The following is a 20,003-nucleotide window of genomic DNA, read 5'->3' on the forward strand; positions in this document are numbered from 1 at the left end:
AACCCCTGTGAAAAGTGATAAGAGGGAGAGGATGGCGGATGGAGGGAAGGAGCAGGCTGGCCGTTCCAGATTTGAACCGCTGCGAGCGCAAATGGAGGCAGAGGAGGAAGAGAATGGGGAGACTGTTGCAGATAACTCAGGAGGAGGATTGGATCGAGATGTACAGACCCTGGACAAACCGGGCCCAACGCTGGCAGATGTTTTTTCGGCGCTAAGCCTGAGCAATAGCACGCTAGCTAAACTTACCTGCCAGGTGGGGGGAATTAAGGAAGATTTGTCCATAATACGGCATGATCTTCAAAAAGTTTCGGAACGCACGACAGCGATGGAGGGTCGGGTCAGCGAATTAGAAGACAGTATGCTGCCTATGAGGAGAGACGTGAATGCTGTGGCGGTGGATGTTACGTATCTTTTAGCAAAAACCGATGACCTGGAGAACCGCCTGCGTCGAAACAATGTCAGGATGGTGGGCATCCCTGAAAAAGTTGAGGGGTCCAATCCAGATGCTTTCTTCGAAAAATGGCTATTGGAGGTTTTTGGCAAGGAATCGCTAACCCCATTGTTTGCGGTGGAAAGAGCCCATAGAGTGCCCACACGACCGGGCCCACCTGGGAGGCCACCGAGACCGGTGCTAGTGAAATTGCTTCATTATAAGGACAGAGATCTGATTCTTCGGCAGGCCCGAGAAAGGCAAGATATAAGAGTGAACGGGGTGAAAGTGTCGTTCTACCCGGATTTCTCTGCGGAGATACAGAAACGGAGGATGCAATTCCTGGACATTAAAAGACGACTGAGGAATATTCGAGTTCAGTACTCCATGTTGTATCCGGCTAAGCTCAGAGTGGCGGCATTAGGATCCGTACAGTTCTTTGAAAATCCGAAGGATGCGCTACGGTGGCTGGATAGTCACGAAGCTCGCCTACGACATGATCCGGAGGAAGCAGCGGCATGATCAACAAATGGATGGATGAAGTCGGGACTCTGCTATGGTGGAAGGAAGATGACTTGCGCAAGAATATAAGGCATTATTTTCTGCATTTATATGTTGATTTTTGTTAAGATGATGTCTATATCTCATTGTTGGCGGGAGGAGAGGAAAGATGCTGTCAGTTTAAAGGCAGAATTGAATATAGGAGTCATAAAAATGCTACTTGTTTATTGAGGAGAAGGTGGCGGGAGGTTCTTGGTTTTGGAGGTTAAATTGTAGAAACAGATGGATTTCTACAGTGTGAAAGGGAAGCTGTATGGTCATAGTGGTGAAGTTTTTTTCACCAGCCCGGGCCCTCTGAGGAGGGTATGTTTATGGAAAGTTGAGTGGGAGGGGGTGGTGGGAGAGGGGATGTTTGGGAGGGAAAGGGAGTTTGAAATGCAGTATGCTCTGATTGTCATTGTCATTGTCACTGGGAGTAATGGAAATAGCCACTGTCAAATGCAAAACAGATTCAGATGGGGGGTAGGGTAAATCTTCTGTCCTGGAATGTGAGAGGTATGGGAGAGGTAACAAAAAGGCGAGCTATCTTCGAATACCTGAAAGGACAGTCTGCTGGAGTGATGGGTTTGCAGGAAACTCATCTTACTACTGACACGGTGCAACAAACGCATAGGGTTTGGATCCGACATAGTTTCCATTCCTTTCATTCTACATACTCAAGGGGGGTTAGTCTCCTGGTTCATAGGGATGTGCCTTTTAGCTGTATAGATTCCTTTAAAGATAGGGCAGGTAGATATGTTGGGGTGCACTGTAAACTGTTTAACTGGGAATGTATAATTGTGGTGTTATATGTGCCTCCCCCGTACTCTGTGGGTCCGATGAGAGAGGTGCTGGAGAAACTGGCTGGGTGGCCTATGATACCGACTATATTGATGGGAGATTTCAACAACATAATGAACAAAGGGTGGGATAAATTTCCAAAAGGGGGAGGGGTGGGGGATACTGGCCTGACGAGATTCGGAAAGTACATGATGGAGGCTGGGTTTACAGATATTTGGCGGGCAAAATGGCCCTCTGCTACGCAATATTCGTGTGTATCATCTACATATGGATCATTATCACGAATAGACCTAATGTTTAATAATGGAATGGGGATGGAATGTGTGGAAGGGGTGGAATACTTACCACGAGCACTGTCTGATCACTCCCCAATGTTACTTAAGCTCCGAACAAGCTCAGAGATGGGGGGGTTGAGAATGCACTGGAGGTTGAACCCGTTCTGGATACGGTTAGTGGGAGAGGAGATAATAAATATGAGTCTGCGAGAATACTTTGAGTTTAATAAAGGTACAGTCCCTACGGATATTTTATGGGATGCTATGAAGGCGATTATAAGGGGAGTGTATATACGGGAGATCTCGCTCATTAAAACTAAGTCGCGACAAATGGGTCAACATTTGACAGACAGGGTCACAGTAACAGAGGAGAGGCACGTTACTAATAACACTGCGGAAACACTAGCCCAATGGAAGGGTGCTCAGAAATTGCTTAGGGAACATCAGCTGGAGCAAGCGGCTAATAAAAGACTATTTTTACAACAAAAATACTATGAGGAGGGTGAAATGGCGGGCAGACTGTTAGCAAATATGGCACGGCCGATGCGGGAAAGTGCATTCATTCATCAGTTGCAGACAGTGCATGGGACTCTGGTTGGAGAAACAGGGGATATATTAGAGGTGTTAACATCATTCTACATGGAACTGTATCGTACTAAGGTGGACTACTCGGAGGATCTGCTGTCAGAATATCTGGCAGAAATGACATGGGTCACCCTGGGGGAGGAGGAGAGAGAGGGATTGGAAGAGCCAATTACGCTAGAGGAGATACAGGAAGCGTTAAGTTCTATGGCAAACGAAAAGGCTCCAGGGATAGATGGTATACCAACTGAATTGTATAAAACATATGGGGAGACGGTTCTGCCGGAGTTATTGGAAGTGTTCCAGGATAGTTTCACCAGGGGGCGTTTACCGCAGACAATGTACGAAGCCGTTATAGTCGTAATCCCCAAGGAAGGGAAAGATCGGAAACAACCTGACTCATACAGACCGATATCTCTATTAACCACGGACATTAAAATTTTAGCGAAAGTACTTGCTAATAGGCTGTCGCGAGTAGTGACTAAAATTGTGGGGATGGATCAGTCGGGATTCATGCCATCGCGCTCTACGGCTGTTAATCTACGTAGACTTTTCCTGAATCTGCAGACAGATGCTCCGGATGCTCGGTGTAGAGCAGTGCTGTCTTTAGATGCCGCCAAGGCGTTTGATAGTGTGGAGTGGGGGTATCTGTGGGCTGTCTTGGAACGGATGGGCTTTGGAAAGAAATTTACAAAATGGATACAATTATTATATAAGGAGCCGGTAGCTAGGATAAGAGCAAATGGAAGGATGTCAGATTCCTTCAGACTGGAGAGGGGGACGCGACAGGGATGCCCACTTTCGCCACTACTATTTGCGTTGGCAATTGAACCCCTAGCCAATATGGTAAGACAGAATCCAGGGATAGAAGGGTTTCGTTGTGGGGAGCTGGAGGAGCGCATAGCATTATATGCGGACGATATCTTGATGTTCTTGGGGGAAATAAATTACTCACTGCCAGTGATAATGAATGTATTGGAGCGCTTTGGTAGATTCTCAGGACTAAAAATTAATTGGAATAAGTCGGTGTTGTTGCCACTCCAGCCAATGGATACGCCGTTGGTGGTTGGAGGAATTGAGGTACCGTGTGTACAGAAATTTAAGTACCTGGGAATCATGATATCGGGGAGGGTGCAGGACTTTATTGAATTGAATGTGATACCATTGTTGAGCAAACTCACGGATAAGACCAAAATATGGCTCGGGCTGCCACTGTCAGCATTGGGTCGAGCAAATCTCATCAAAATGATTCTGATGCCCCAGATTCTTTATGTGGTGCACAATGCCCAGGTGTGGTTGCCTAAATACTGGTTCAGGAGAATCCATAACTTGTTTAGGGACTTGGTGTGGAAAAGGGGGATCCCCAGGATAAAACTGGACAAGCTACAACTACCAGTAGAACAGGGAGGGTTAGCCATTCCGAATGCATGGATATATTATCTAGCGGCCCAATTACAACACCTTAAGGGCTGGAAGAATAGGGAGGAGTGGGATTCTAGTGGGAAACTGGTGTATTATTTGGGTCAGAGAACGGATGTATTAGAGGCCATGGAATCCCATAAATTAAAGAGGGAGGCAAGAGGGAAGCCGACTTTACTATTAATACATAGAGTTTGGTGGGAAAGTAAGAAATTATTGGGGGTTACAGGATGCTCCAATTATATGCCTTTATGGGACAATCCATACCTATGGGAATTTAATATGCTGGAAGGATTTCAAGACTGGGAACAAGTAGGGATTAGATATGTATACCAGCTGTATGAAGGAGGTGTTTTTAAGCCCTTTGCTCGAATACAGGAGGAGTTTGGACTCCCACATCGGCTGTTCTACCAATATCTTCAATTAAGGCATGCGGCGCAGGCTCAAGAGAGACTGGTGGATTTGAGCTGTTCCACCATGGGAAGGATGGAGCAGGTATTAGGGTCAAAAGACACTAAAGGGATTATCTCGGTGCTATATAATACGCTACTCTCTAGTTTTCTGGGAGACCCGTTGGTGGAGATCAGACGTAAATGGGAAGAGGATGTAGGGCCTATAGGGGATGAAGACTGGGAAGAGGTACTGGGATCATCTAAAAAACTCTCTATTAGTGTAACGCACAGGAGGTCACAACTTTTTCTATTACACAGGGTGTATAGGACGCCTAAGGTGCTATGGCAAATGCGCATTAGATCAACTAAGGAATGTCCCAGGTGTATGTTTGATGGGGCGGACATAAAGCATATGTTTTGGAGCTGCCCGCTGCTAGAAGGATATTGGAAGGAAGTTAAAAGTATGGTGTCTAACGTATATGGGAGAGATTTCCCAATAGAACCTAAAATATTCTTACTGGGTTGCATTGGGGAGGAAGGAGGGGATGGAATGGAGCTACTGTCTATTAAAAAGATTTTGTATCATGCTAGGAAACTAATCGCAAAATATTGGCTGCAGGCGGATCCCCCGGAGGTAGCTGAATTGGTTGGATATGTTAATCACACGGTATTATTGGAACATCGGATATATCTGAAAAGAGGGACAATTCAGAAATAAGAGAAACAATGGGGTAAATGGGTGCACGTCTATGGCAATGCGGATCACTAGATGAGATTTGGAGGGGGGCTGACACACATGCATGTCTAAGGTCTGATGGAATATTGGTTTAATATGGAGGAGACACGGAGGAGGAGTGATGGAAAAATCAGGAAAGAGAGGGGGTACTGCAAGGGAGGGGGGTAGTTTAGTTGGGGGGAGAAATAGGTTACGGTGTAAACAAAGATGTTGTATACATGCCATAAAGCACTTGAAGAAATTTTGCAATATTTAGGTGAGGTTATGTTATTCTCATTTGTTTTCTGTAAAGTACTGTAAAAAATGTACAGGCTGTATAACAGATGTTGTATTATCAATAAAAACTTGTTTGATTAAAAAAAAAACTGGAACAGGGAATGAGTCACTCAATAAAAAGACATCAAATCGATCGCACACCGGATGTAGATATTAAGTGATTGTGTAAGCACTAAACAGGTTGTTAAAACAGCAAGGATTATATAGGTATTCATGCAGACCTATGTCTAATGGAGCCGAGGTAAGTTATGACAAGAAAAACAGTCCAATGAGATCCAACAAATATGTATGTGTATACTAGCCCGCCAATGTGAGGGCATACAACAACAGTTACATATACATACAGATACGCAAATGCAGTGAATTGTCTGAATAGATCTGGAGGGCTAACAAGAACCCTAATGTGAATGCTGAAGGATCAACATTGAAAAGTCAGGTGTGCAATACACAAGGGCTCACAAAAGATAACAGAGAAACGACATGAAAAGCTCAATGACAGCTGTCTAACAGGGAGAAGATGTAAAACATACCGGTGGACATGGAGGGAGCGTGAAAGAGATGCCTGTACCCGACGCGCGTTTCGGCAACTGCCTTCGTCCGGGGTCCGCTGTGTCGTCACTCACTTCCTGCCCCAGGTCCTGCATCGTGTCGGACGAGCGAGGCCACATCGGCACCAGAGGCTACAGTTGCGTTTGCAGGTAAGTCGATGTAGCTACTTACCTGCAAACGCTGATGCTGCTGCAGAATCAACTGTAGCCTCTGGTGCCGATACGATGCAGGACCTGGGGCAGGAAGTGAGTGACGTCACAGCGTGATCTCTCGAGAACACGCTGTGTGTTTGCACTGCCAGAAGCTGGGCGTTCTTTAGAGAAGTGGATGATACTTCTCGTCAGAACGCCCAGCTAGTAAAAGTAGTAAAAACGCCCCGATGTACGCACATAATACACACCCACTTGGACTTTTACTTTTAAACACACCCACTTGGACTTTTGCAAGCCCCATTTGCATAAATACAAAAATGGTCATAACTTGGCCAAAAATGCTCGTCTTTTAAAAATAAAAACGTTACTGTAATCTACATTGCAGCGTCTATCTGCTGCAATAGCAGATAGGGGTTGCAAAATCTGGTGACAGAGCCTCTTTAAACTAGAAGACATTCTGCTGCAGAAAACGGCACAATTTCAGTTTTTTTGACTGCAGAAAATGGTGCAGATTTTGCTGCGATTTTTTCAATGCTGGGAGATGGTGATATCTCCCCTGAAAAACGCAGCAATTCAGTACACTTTCCGCAGCAGGAATTTACAAGCTGCAAAACGAAAAATACGCACCGCAGGTGAATTTCAGGACTGACATTTTATGAAGCGTGTGGATGAGAGATTTGCTCATTCACACCCACTTTGCTGCTACTGTATTCTCGTGCGTATTTTCCGCCCGCAATTCCAGACGGAAAATACGCAGCAATTCTGTTACTTGTGGACAAGCTCTAAAACAACCACTTTCAATATGTCATAATAAGTCATGTGGATGACCTCAATAGCGACTGGAGCACCTAAGCTGTTAGAAAGAGGGGGATGGCCCCCTCTGTCAGCCGACCCTAATAAAGGTCCACAGGTATGCCATCTTTCTGCTCCTATTAAGCCCATAGGCAGGGCTTAATAGGAGACAAAAGGTATTGCAGTGTATTTTTTACTATATCCTAAGGGAACTAGTAAAAAATAAGATTAATAATGTACAAAAAGTAATGTAAAAAATAAGTAAACATAATTGGTATTGTAAAAGTCCAAAATATGTTATTTAGCCCGCCGGATTAACTCTATAGGAAAATAAATTTTCACAATACCAGAATTGCAGTATATTTGGTCACCTTGCTTCCCATAAAAAAAATAAAAATTTTTTTTTTTTACAAAAAGTGGTCATAAAGTCGTATGTACAACCAAAACAGTAAGTATAAAAAACAAACCAAAACAAAAAACAGCTCAGCCCACAAAAAAAACAAGCCCTCACACAGCAATTTTCATTTTAACAAGTTGTTTCTTTCTTTGTGAAAGTAGTAAAACATAAAAAAAAATTTGGTATCACGGTAATTACATTGACTTGCAGGATAAAGTTAACACATCGTTTTTACTGCACTGTGAATGCTGTAACAATAAAAAAAAACAATGGAGAAATGGCAGTTTTTTTTCCAATTTAACCCCTTCCCGCTCCTGGACGTACTATTAGGTCATGGTAGCTGTATCGTTCGCGCTCCATGACCTAATAGTACGTCTCGGGAGTAACAGCCGTTTCGGCCGTCCTCCCGACACATACAGGAGCTGTGACAGCTGCTGTCTCGTACATCAGCTGTCACAGCTCCTACAGCGGGGACCGATCGCTGTGTCCCCGCTGATTAACCGCTTAAAAGCCGCGTTCAATAGAGGTCGCAGCTTTTTAAGGGTTAAGCTGCCATCGCCGGCCTGCTACACGATAGCGGCCGGCGATGGTGACTATGGCAACCGGTCACCAAACAATGGCGTCCGGCTATGCCATAGACAGAAGCCTAGTGGGTCCTGACAAAGTCAGGACCCACTACGCTTGCTGTCAGTGAGTAGCTGACAGTTCTAATACACTGCACTACGCATGTAGTGCAGTGTATTAGATTAGCGATCAGGGCCTCCTGCCCTCAAGTCCCCTGGGACAAAGTAATAAAGAAAAGAAAAAGGTGTGTAAAAATAAGAAAATAAAAGTTTTAAAAGTAATAAAAGTAAAAGTCACACTTTTTCCCTTAGCAGTCCTTTATTAGTAATAAAAATAAACAAATAAACTATACATAATTGGTATCGCCGCGTCCGTAACGGCCTGAACTACAAAATTATTTTGTTATTTATCCCGCGCGGTGAACGCCGTAAAAGAAAGGAATAATAAACCATACCACAACAACAATTGTTTGGTCACTTCACCTCCCAAAAAATGGAATAAAAAGACGCATGTACCGAAAAATGGTTCTGATCGAAACTACAGTTCGTTACGCAAAAAAATAAGTCCTCGCACGGCTTTATTGATGGAAAAATAAAAAACGTTCTGGCTCTTAGAATAAGGTAACACAAAAAGTGAATGATTGTTTACAAAACGTATTTTATTGTGCAAACCCCGCAGAATAAAGTGAATATGTAATTTATAGCGCACGGTGAACGCTGTAAAAAAAAATAGAATAAAAAAAACAATAGTAGAATTGCTGTTTTTTAGTCACCACGCCACCTAAAAATAGAATGAAAACTGATCAAAAAACCGCATGCACCCCAAGAAAACTACAATGGATTCCTCAAGGGGTCTATTTTCCAAAATGGGGTCACTTTTGGGGGGTTTCCACTGTTTCGGCACCACAAGACCTCTTCAAACCGGACATGGTGCCTAATAAAAAAAAAAAAGAGGCCTCAAAATCCACTAGGTGCTCCTTTGCTTCGGAGGCCGGTGCTTCAGTCCATTACCGCACTAGGGCCACATGTGGGATATTTCTCTAAACTGCAGAATCTGGGCAATAAATATTAAGTTGCATTTCTCTGGTAAAAACCTTTTGTGTTATAGAAAAAAATGGTAAAAAGGATTTTCTGACAAAAAATAAATATGTAAATTTCACCTCTACTTTGCTCTAAATTCCTGTGAAACACCTAAAGAGTTCATAAACTTTCTAAATGCTGTTGTGAATACTTTGAGGGGTCTAGTTTCTAAAATGGGGTGTTTGATGGGGGTGTCTAATATTTAGGCCCCTCAAAGCAACTTCAGAACTGAACTGGAACCTAAAAATAAGGCAATACTTCACTGAGCATTGCCTACTCCAAGACGACCCCAGTTTTGACCGTTTAGATAAACGGAGACCCCTATTAGACCGTTTCAGTGCCCGGTTTTCCCAAGCATATACCACCGAGACGTGTATTTCTATTGATGAGTCCTTAGTACATTTTAAAGGGAGGCTTCAATTCCGCCAGTACCTGCCGGGTAGGAGGGCAAGGTATGGCGTGAAGATGTATAAGCTGTGTGAGAGTGCATCAGGGTATACCTACAAATTTAGGATATATGAAAGGAAGGACACCAGTGCTCAGCCCCCAGAATGTCCCCCCCCCCCCCCTTACTGGGAGTTAATGCAAAAATTGTGTGGGATTTGGTGCACCCACTGCTGGACCAGGGTTCCCACCTCTACCTGGATTATTTTTATACCAGCGTATCAGTACAGAGACCCCCAAAACAGACTGCATCCTGGACTACAATAGGTACGTGGGAGGGGTGGACTTGTCAGATCAAGTCCTGAAGCCCTACAGCGCCATGCGGTGTGGTATAAGAAGCTGGCCGTGCACATCATACAGATGGCATTGTACAACACGTACGTGCTACGTCGATGTGCAGGCCAGACGGGAACTTTCCTGGAATTTCAAGAGGTGGTTATCAAGAAACTAATTTTTAGGGACCAAGAAGGGGGGGCACCCAGTACTTCTGGAAGCGAGGCCACACGCATCGTACCAGGGCAACACTTTCCAGGAGAAGTTGGAGGACACAATAAATCAATGTGACATGTGTACCGAAAAACTAAGGCTCCGTATGAAAGAGTGCTTCAAAATGTATCATACATCCCTAGATTTTAAATCTACCCCTGTTTTACTTACCCTGATGCACTCCGCACATCTTATCCCCCTCATCTTTCCCTTCTGAGCCCTGTCATGTGCCCAGGCAGCGGATAACAGCCACATTGAGGGTATTGCCGTACCCGTGAGAACCCACATTACAGTTTATGGGATGTATGTCTCTGGTCAAAATGCTCACTACACCTCTAGATGAATGCCTTAAGGGGTGTAGTTTTTAAAACGGGGTCACTTCTTGGGGATTTCAACTATACTGGTACCTCAGGGGCTTCTGCATACATGACTTCGCACCAGAAAATCCCCAGTAGGCCAAATGGTGGTCCTTTCCTTCTGAGCCCTCCTATGGGCCCAAACGTCAGTTTATCACCACAAATTGTGCATTGCCGCACTCAGGACAAATTGGGCAACAAAATGGGGTATTTTATTTCTTGTGAAAATAAGACATTCAGCCAAAACTACATATTATTGGAAAAAAATATATTTTTTAAATTCCCAGCCCAATTCAAATAGGTGCTGTGAAAAAACTGTGCGGTCAAAATGGTAACAACCATAAATGAATTCCTTGAGGGGTGTAGTTTCCAAAATGGGGTCACTTCTGTTGGGTTTCCTTTGCTTTGATACCTCTGGGGCTCTGCAAATGCGACATGGCCCCCGAAAACCAATCCAGCAAAATCTGAACTCCAACGAACACACAGCGCTCCTTCCCTTCTGAGGCCACCCATGGGCCCAAACTGCAGTTTATCGCCACAAATGGGGTATGGCTGCACTCAGGACAAATTGGGCAACAAACGGGGGTATTTTGTTCCCTGTGAAAGTAAGACATTTTGATGAAAAATGACATCTGATTGGAAAAAAGTCATTTTTTCAATTTCACAGCCCAATTCAAATACGTGCTGTGTAAAAACTGTGGGGTCAAAATTGTAACAACAACCATAAATTAATTCCTTGAGGGGTGTAGTTTCTGAAATGGGGTCACTTTTGGGGGATTCCTACTGTTTTGGCACCTCAACACCTCTTCAAACCTGGCATGCTGCATAAAATATATTCTAATAAAAAAAAAAAGAGGTCTCAAAATGTACTAGGTCCTTCTTTGCTTCTGGGGCTTGTGTTTTAGTCCACGAGCCAACTAGAGCCACATGTGGGACGTTTCTAAAAACTGCAGAATCTGGACAATACATATTTAGTAGTGTTTATCTGGTAAAACCTTCTGTGTTACAGAAAAAAATTGAATACAATTGAAATTCAGCAAGAAAAATGAAATTTGCAAATGTCACCTCTACTTTGCTTTCATTTCTGTGAAATGCCTGAAGGGTTAAATAAACTTTCTAAATGCTGTTTTGAATACTTTGAGGGGTCTAGTTTCCAAAATGGGGTGTTTTATGGGGGTTTCTAATACATAGGCCCCTTAAAGCCACTTCGGAACTGAACAGGTATTTTAAAAAAAAGGCTTTTGAAATTTTCTTAAAAATATGAGAAATTGCTGTTTACGTTCTAAGCCTTGTAACGTCCAAGAAAAATAAAAGAATGCTCAAAAAACAATGCCAATCTAAAGTAGACATATGGGAAATGTGAACTAGTAACTATTTTGGGTGGTATAACCGTCTGTTTTACAAGCAGATGCATTAAAATTCTGAAAAATGCTATTTTTTATAAATTCTCTCTAAATGTTGCCATTTTTCACCAATAAACACTGAATATATCGTCCAAATTTTACCACTAACATAAAGCCCAATGTGTCACGAGAAAACAATCTCAGAATCGCTTGGATAGGTTTAAGCATTCCGACGTTATTACCACATAAAGTGAAATATGTCAGATTTGAAAAATGGGCTCTGAGCCTTAAGGCCAAAACTAGGCTGCGTCCTTAAGGGGTTAACCCCATTAAGAATTTTTATTTCAGTTTCCCAATGCATTAAATGGTGACATTAAAAACAAGCCCTCATATGGCTATAGCAAAGGAGATTAAAAAAAAAAAGACACAATGACGGAAAAGACAAAAACGAAAAATGCCTGTAGTGCCAAGGGGTTAAACGTCAGAAGGATTAGGGCTGTTGCATGCGATGTCACACTCTGAATGATCTTCCCTCATTCATTTGAGAGAAGACATCCGAGTAGGGTTGCACGATGCATTGAAACTTCTATACTGTTTCAATCCTGTGCGCCCTCAAATGGTTAAATATCGTTAGTTCATGTATTTCGATACTAAGTTGTGCAGACGCCCAGCTAAGTATAGTAATACATGAATGTAGTCAGAGCAGGGCTGAGGCTGTGGAATACAGCCATTGCCCCGCTCTGGATACCTGAGAAGTGTGCACGCGGTCAGCATGATGTGATGCGGCCAGCGCTGCACTAACGATCGCCGGCACTGGAGACCGAACATGGCGGGTGCACTGCAAAACACTCCCATGTTCTGTATTTAACCCCTTAATGACCAGCCTATTTTAAACCTTAAAGAGACTCTGTCACCACATTATAAGTGTCCTATCTCCTACATAAGGAGATGGGCGCTGTAATGTAGGTGACAGTAATGCTTTTTATTTAAAAAAAACGATCTTTTTTCACAACGTTAGGAGCGATTTTGGTTTATGCTAATGAGCTTTCTTAATGCCCAAGTGGGCGTACTTTTACTTTCGACCAAGTGGGCGTTGTACAGAGGAGTGAATGCTGACCAATAAGCATCATGCACTCCTCTCCATTCATTTACACTGCACTAGCGATATAGTTATATCACTATGTGCAGCCTCATACACAAGCCCTAACATTACTACAGTGTCCTGATAATGAATACACATGACCATCCAGCCTGGACGTCATGTGTACTCAGAATCCTAAAACTTCTGAATCTTTTTTGTGAGATTCCGGCAAGTGAAACCAAATCTCGCGAGATTACGGAGCTAAACGAGATTTGGTTTCACTTGCCGGAATCTCACAAAAAAGATTCAGAAGTTTTAGGATTCTGAGTACACATGACGTCCAGGCTGGATGGTCATGTGTATTCATTATCAGGACACTGTAGTAATGTTAGTGTTTGTGTATGAGGCTGCACATAGCGATATATCTATATCGCTAGTGCAGTGTAAATGAATGGAGAGGAGTGCATGATGCCGATTGGTCAGCGTCATGCACTCCTCTGTACAACGCCCACTTGGTCGAAAGTAAAAATACGCCCACTTGGGCATTAAGAAAGCTCATTAGCATAAACCAAAACCGCTCCTAACGTTGTGAAAATAGATCGTTTTTTAAAATAAAAAGCATTACTGTCACCTACGTTACAGCGCCCATCTCCTTATATAGGAGATAGGACACTTATAATGTGGTGACAGAGTCTCTTTAATGACCAAGCTATTTTTTACGTTTTTCCATCGTCGCATTCCAAGAGCTATAACCTTTTTATTTTTTCGTCGACATAGCTGTATAAGGTCTTGTTTTTTGCGGGACAAGTTGTATTTTTTAATAGCACCATTTTGGGGGACATATTTATTGATTAACTTTTATTAACTTTTTTTTGGGGGGGGGGGAATAGAAAAAAATATGAAATTTCGCCACTCTGTTTTGCGTCCTAAATCTACGCCGTTTACCGTGTGGTATAAATAACACAATAATTTTATTCAGCGGGTTGTTACGATTGCAACGATACCAAATTTGTATAGTTTTTGTATGTTTTACTACTTTTACACAGTAAAAACGCTTTTTTTTTTAAATTATTTGTTTTTGTGTCTCCATATTTGAAGAGCCGTAACGTTTTTATTTTTTCGCCGATGCGGTTGTGTGAGGGCTTTTTTTTTTTTGCGGGAAGACTCGTAGTTTTTATTGGTACCATTTTGGAGTAGATGCGACTTTTTGATCACTTTTTATCAATTTTTTTTAAATTCAGGATACACAGAAAACAGCAATTTTTCCATAGTTTTTTATTACATTTTTTACGGCGTTCACCGTGCGGCTTAAATAATGTAATAGATTTATAGTCGGGGTCGTTACGGACGCGACGATACCAAATATGTGTAACTTTTTTACTTTATTTTGGTTTTTTAATAGTAAAGCATTTTGTAAGGGGAAAAGGTGGGTTCTTTTTTTTTCACTTTTTTTTTTAATTAACTTTATTTTACTTTTTTTTAAACTTTTTTACTAGTCCCACTAGGGAACTTTAATATGCGATTCTCCGATCGCATTTATAATACACTGCAATACCTTTGTATTACTGCCTGTCCGTTTAAAATGGACAGGCATCTGCTAGGTCATGCCTCCGGCATGATCTAGCAGGCATTCGCTCCAGGTAGACCTGGGGGCATTTATTAGGCCCCCTGGCTGCCATTGGAGACACAGACACTCGGCGATCTTATCGCCGGGTGTCGATGGGAGAGAGAGGGAGCTCCCTCCCTCTCTCCAAAACCACTCAGATGCGGTGAACGGGGTTAAACGGGTGAGATCGATACTAATATCGATCTCACACGGCAGAGCAGGGACGCCCCCAGCCCTCAGCTGCCTCTGGCAGCTGAGAGCAGGGAGATTTGACGGCTCCCTGCTCGGTTTACTTTATCCTGATGCAGTGCCGTAAAAAGGCATATGCATCAGAATAAAGCCCGTTAGTGGCCACCGTGAAAAGGCGTATTGGCGGTCACTAACGGGTTAATACAGATTCAGCCAATCATTAGTGCAGCACCGGCCGCTTCATCTCATGTGACCGCACACTCGTTAGGAGCCAGGCAATGGCTGTATTACAAAGCCGAAGCCCCGCTATAACGGCGGTGATCAGTGAAACCTCTGATATCTGCCTCTATTCCCCTGAATGCTGCAATCAAAGCGGACCGCAGCATTCAAGGGGAAAATGAGAAGGGCAGATACCCTTTGGACCGCATCACAGGGAATCCTTGTGACGAGATCAAGGGACATACCATATATGGGCAGACAGCCCAGGGTCCATTGAAAGACCCCAGGGATGTCTGACCATATTTCCTGTTGTTAGGACATACCTAAGTATGACCTAACTAGGGATGCACGATGCATCGAAACTTCGATACTGTTTCAATACTTTGCATCCCCAAACGGTTCGATACCGTTGTTTCATGTATTTAGATACTAAGCTGCGCCGCCGCACAGCTCAGTATAGTAACACATGAATGTATGAGAGCGGGGCTGCGGCTGTGTGATACAGTCATTGCTGCGCTCCTGAGTCCTGACAAGTGCGCACCGTCAGGATGAGGTAATGCTGCCGGCGCTGCACTAATGATTGCCGGAACTGAAGACAGAACATGGCGGGCGCAATGCAAAACACCCACGTGTTCTGTCTTCAGTGCCTGTGCCGCCGCTCATTAGTGCAGCGCCAGCCGCATCACCTCACACGACTTATTTTCAGACGTAAACGAGGCGTATTATGCCTCGTTTTACGTCTGAAAATAGGGCTACAATACGTCGGCAAACATCGGCCCATTCATTTTAATGGGTTTGCCGACGTACTGTGCAGACGACCTGTCATTTACGCGTCGTCGTTTGACAGCTGTCAAACGACGACGCGTAAATTGACTGCAGGACACTTCCTTGCTACGTAATTTGAGCCGTTCTTCATTGAAGTCAATGAAGAGCAGCTCAAGATTACAGGCGTCAAAGACGCCTCGCATAATACGAGGAGGAGCTTTTACGTCTGAAACGAGGCAGCCGTTTTCTCCTGAAAACAGTCTGTCTTTTCAGACGTAAAAGGCACTTCTCGTGTGCACATACCCTCATGGTCAGGAGCGGGGCAATGGCTGTATTACACAGCCGCAGCCCCGCTCTATGACAGCAGATATCAGAGAAACCTCTCCTCTCCGCCGCTATTCCCCTGAATGCTGCGATCAAAGCGGACTGCAGCATTCAGGAGAAAATGAGAAGGGGGGATGCCCCTGGATCGCACCACAGGAATTCCTGTGACGCGATTGAGGGCCACACCATATATGGCCAGACAGCACGGGGTCTATTGAAGGACCGCAGGGCTGTCCTACCATATTACCTGTTAGGGCATACTGAGGTATGTTCGAACAACTGCCTGTGTGCCATCCGTACACAGGCTAATGTACTGGCATATATATATATATATATATATATATATATATGCCAGTATATTAAAGTTCAAAAATAAAATAAAAAAGTATAAAAACAATAAAAAGTCATGTTAAATATAAAAAAAAACACTTTTTTTTTACATTAAACATCAAAATAAGTCTCAATACATAAAATACACATTCGGTATCGTCGTGACCGTAATAACAAATTTATAGCGTCATTTATGTTTAAGCCGTTCTCAAATAAAAACTTCTTTCACTTATTAAAGTGAGGCACGAGGTGTGACGAATTTTGAACCTCCATGTGCCTCACATTAATAGTAATTAACCCAATCGTGCACCTCACATTAACCCAATGTTGTCCATTATGACTGAGAAAACATAATGGGGTTAATAACTATTTATTCGAGGCACATTCAAAATTAATCACACCTCGCGCCTCATCACAAAATGGAAGAACTTATTTTTTATTATTATTGTTTTGGTATCGTAAAAATACTACGCAAAGTATCGGTATCATAGTCCAAATTCTGGTATCGTGACTTCCCTACACCCGAGTACACGTAGTCGCACTCACCGGGCCGCATCCCAGGGCAGATGGCTAGAGTGAAATAGGTTTCGTGCCACATAGTATGCTGTAACATAATAGGAGTGAGCTTATCTAATACAAAATAATGTTAAGATATGTGACAGTAATTGTGGTAACAAAAAAATAAAATCATCATGCTTTATTTAAGGCTGGGTACACGTCGGACCGTCAGATGCAGATCTGGTCACAAAACATCGCAGCATGGTGCCCAATATCGAAAGACACCATGTCGGAACACATTACAGTCAATACGTTTTGTCGCTTCAGTTTTTCTCATTGTTCTACTTTAAAGGAACTGGACTATGTAAAAAACTAAGGTAGATGTGAACCCAGCCTTGGCAAGTTTAATAGATTACACATGTAGAACACTCGATACAAGGGGCATCTATCTGTCTGGTACAAGCATTACCTACAGTGATGCCCATCCCAGGTTTCATGTAGACACCATGACCAGTCCAGCTGGACTTGCAGGTCAGCTCTCTAATAAGGAGACACAATAGGCCACTATTTACACCACCTCATTTTCACACACAATCCAGGGAAAAACCATGTGATCCTCAGGTGACAGTGAAAACTCAGGTGGTTGACACCTCCGCACAGGCAAGACGACCCCCAGAGGTCCCGACGACTTAAACCCTTTATAAGCGGACTTTTATAAAGACTGCAGGACATGTGATATCATGGAAGTGTTTTGTCACCTTTGACACAAGGTAACGCACTGCCACAGAGGCGCTAGGTCACACTGGCTGTCAGCTGGGTATCTCCACCTCAGAGAGTGGTCGTTAAACCGCGAGCCCAGTACACAGGCAATTGCCAAAATACAGTCATAAGAAAAGCTTTTTCCCGCTCCTCACCTGCCCCTTTATGAGCACTTTTTGCACGTCTATAAGGACCCTGAACGCCGCCATCCTTGTCAGTGTACTGCACGCTTGTCCTTTCCCCTCAGTGGTGTGGGCGGTGCTTCAGGCTAAGCAGCCAATCAAAAGTCCAGAAGAGACGGCGCCAGCTTCTCCTCCCCACGCATGCGCACGTCCTTGCGTTCGCACGTCTTGAAGAGCAGGAGGTGACTGAAGCACCAGCCTCCGTCTTGTGTGACCCCCAGATCACCTCCCGTCTACACAACCGAGCGCCTCTAGAGAGGTGTGACGTAACAGTCACGTGTTAACGAGTGGTCACATGACCGAGCAGCTCTGCCTTCTCGTCTAGTGCAGAAGTGAGTAGAGCTGGCTCTGGAGAAGCCGGGGAATGTTGTATGGAGGTCCTTCTATTGTACGAGTCACTGGTGCTGGGAGGGGGGAGTAAATGGAGATGGGTGTGTATCTGGTAATAAAATCGAGATTCGTGTCGACAGAAACGGTAGGGGCAGAGATAGACCGCACGGGGCCCCGGGCAATAACCGTATATGGGCCCTTGTTCTCCAATCATGAGTATCCCCCTTATCAGAGGGTATCTCCCCTTTATCTCTCCAACAATCTACCAATAATTGTGAGCTATGAAATGCGTTAACTCTGTTCCTCGCATGATATCTAATAGACAATAAGATACTGCTATAAGGCCAGGATCACACACAGTTTTTGGATCAGTTTCTTGAGCCAAACACAGCAGTGTACCCAAAAGAAAGGGGATGTAGCAGACTTTTCTTTAAAGGGGTTTTCCCATGAAGGACGTTAATGACATGTCAGATAGATGTGGGTCCCACGTCTAGGACCTGCACCTATCTCTAGAACGGGGTCCCCTAATCCCTGTTCTAGCTTTTTGTGCTCATGCTGCCCCCCGGCCACTTCCTGATTACATGGTCGGGAGTTACGGAAACGGCACAACTCGCTTAGGCCTCATGCACACGACCGTAAAAACACCCGTTATTGCGGGTCGTTATTACGACCCGCAATAACGGGCTCATAGGCTTCTGTTAGCCACGGGTACCTTCCCGTTTGCTCACGGGAAGGTACCCGTGCCGTTAAAAAAGATAGAACATGCCCTATTTCATGCCGTAATAACGGCACGGGCATCCCATAGAAGTCTATGGGGCTCCCGTAATCATGGGTGGCTGCGTGTGTTCACCCGTGATTACGGGAGCGTTGCGAGGTGAGGCTACCCGGTCTGCAGGCCACAGCCCAGTGGCGTAACTACCGCCGGGACTACAATGAAAACTATGGCAGAGCGGGGAGGTATCTCCCCGCTCTGCCATAAACAAAAGACATGTATCCCCTATCCTGTAAAAAATAAAAATAAAAGACGTTCATACTTACCGACAACTTCCTGCTTCTCCAGTCCGGTCTCCCGCCCGTTGCCTTGGTGACGCGTCCCTCTCGACATCCGGGCCGACGTCCTGGATGACGTTTCAGGCCATGTGACCGCTGCAGCCAATCACAGGTCAATCACAGGCTGCAGCGGTCACATGGACTGCCGCGTCATCCAGGGATGTCGGGCTGGATGTGGAGAGGGACGCGTCACCAAGACAACGGCCGGGTAAGTATGAATTTCTTTAACTTTTATTACAGAAAAGGCTGTCCCTTCTCTCTATCCTGCACTGATAGAGAGAAGGGGCTGCCGATTAGTGCAGTGCTATTTTGCTGCCAAAAACGTGCTCGTAAATACGGATGGAATACGTGTGACACCGGACCCATATTTACGAGCACGGGTTCGTAAATACTGGTGCAAAACGGGTGGAATACGTGTGACACCGGACCCGTATTTACGCCAGTATTTACGGGTGTGAAAAAATACGGTCGTGTGCATGAGGCCTTAGAGGGACCATGTTCTAGAGAGAGGTGCGGGTCCCTGTGGATATGTCATAAATGTCCTTCATGGGAAAAAGCCTTTAAACCTGTCCTTTCTTTTTTATGCACTTCTCGCTTTGGCTGAAAGAAACTGAGCCAAAATCTGCATTAGAACGGTGTGTGTGATCCCGGCCTAAAGGTGACTGAGGGTGCCCTTCCTTACCTGCTGGGCTCCTGCAGTTGTACAGGTTGCACATATGATATGTTAGCCCCTGCTTAGAAGCTGGTATTTATAAAAAGTGGCATCATTTTAGCTACTGCTTAGTTAAAGAGGACCCATCTCCAGGATTGCCCTCTTTTGTTTTAAAAACCCTTGCCCCCCCCCCAAAAAAATACTACTTATCTAAATATAACTCCTAAAAAAAAAAATCAGAGTAATGAATGGGCAAAATGATCATAAGGAGGAAGAAAGGGGTAGTAGTGGGGACCCTCAAATAGGGAGGTAGTGCTGGGAATAGTTAGATTAGGGGATTTTCTTAGTACAAAATTGTGCTGGTGGTGCCAGGTGGTTTAGGAGGGGCAGTTTTGAATGGAAGAT

At 44.2% G+C, this 20,003-nt stretch overlaps 1 protein-coding gene across 3 annotated transcripts in view; it reads right to left on the reverse strand.

The window, feature by feature from the left end:
• PCCA (propionyl-CoA carboxylase subunit alpha) overlaps positions 1–17,791 on the reverse strand; it is a 614,152-nt gene extending 596,361 nt beyond the window's left edge. Inside the window, exon 1 of one of the 3 annotated variants that reach the window (XM_075852453.1) lies at positions 17,540–17,791. In XM_075852453.1, coding sequence (XP_075708568.1) covers positions 17,540–17,593 — 54 coding nt within the window. In that variant the 5' untranslated portion in view covers positions 17,594–17,791. The remainder of the gene's footprint in view (positions 1–17,539) is intronic. The other 2 variants (XM_075852451.1, XM_075852452.1) reach the window with 2 other exon arrangements.
• Positions 17,792–20,003: the final 2,212 nt, after the last annotated feature.

This window comes from Rhinoderma darwinii, chromosome 2 (genome assembly GCF_050947455.1).
Source record: "Rhinoderma darwinii isolate aRhiDar2 chromosome 2, aRhiDar2.hap1, whole genome shotgun sequence".
NCBI classification, from domain to species: domain Eukaryota; kingdom Metazoa; phylum Chordata; class Amphibia; order Anura; family Rhinodermatidae; genus Rhinoderma; species Rhinoderma darwinii.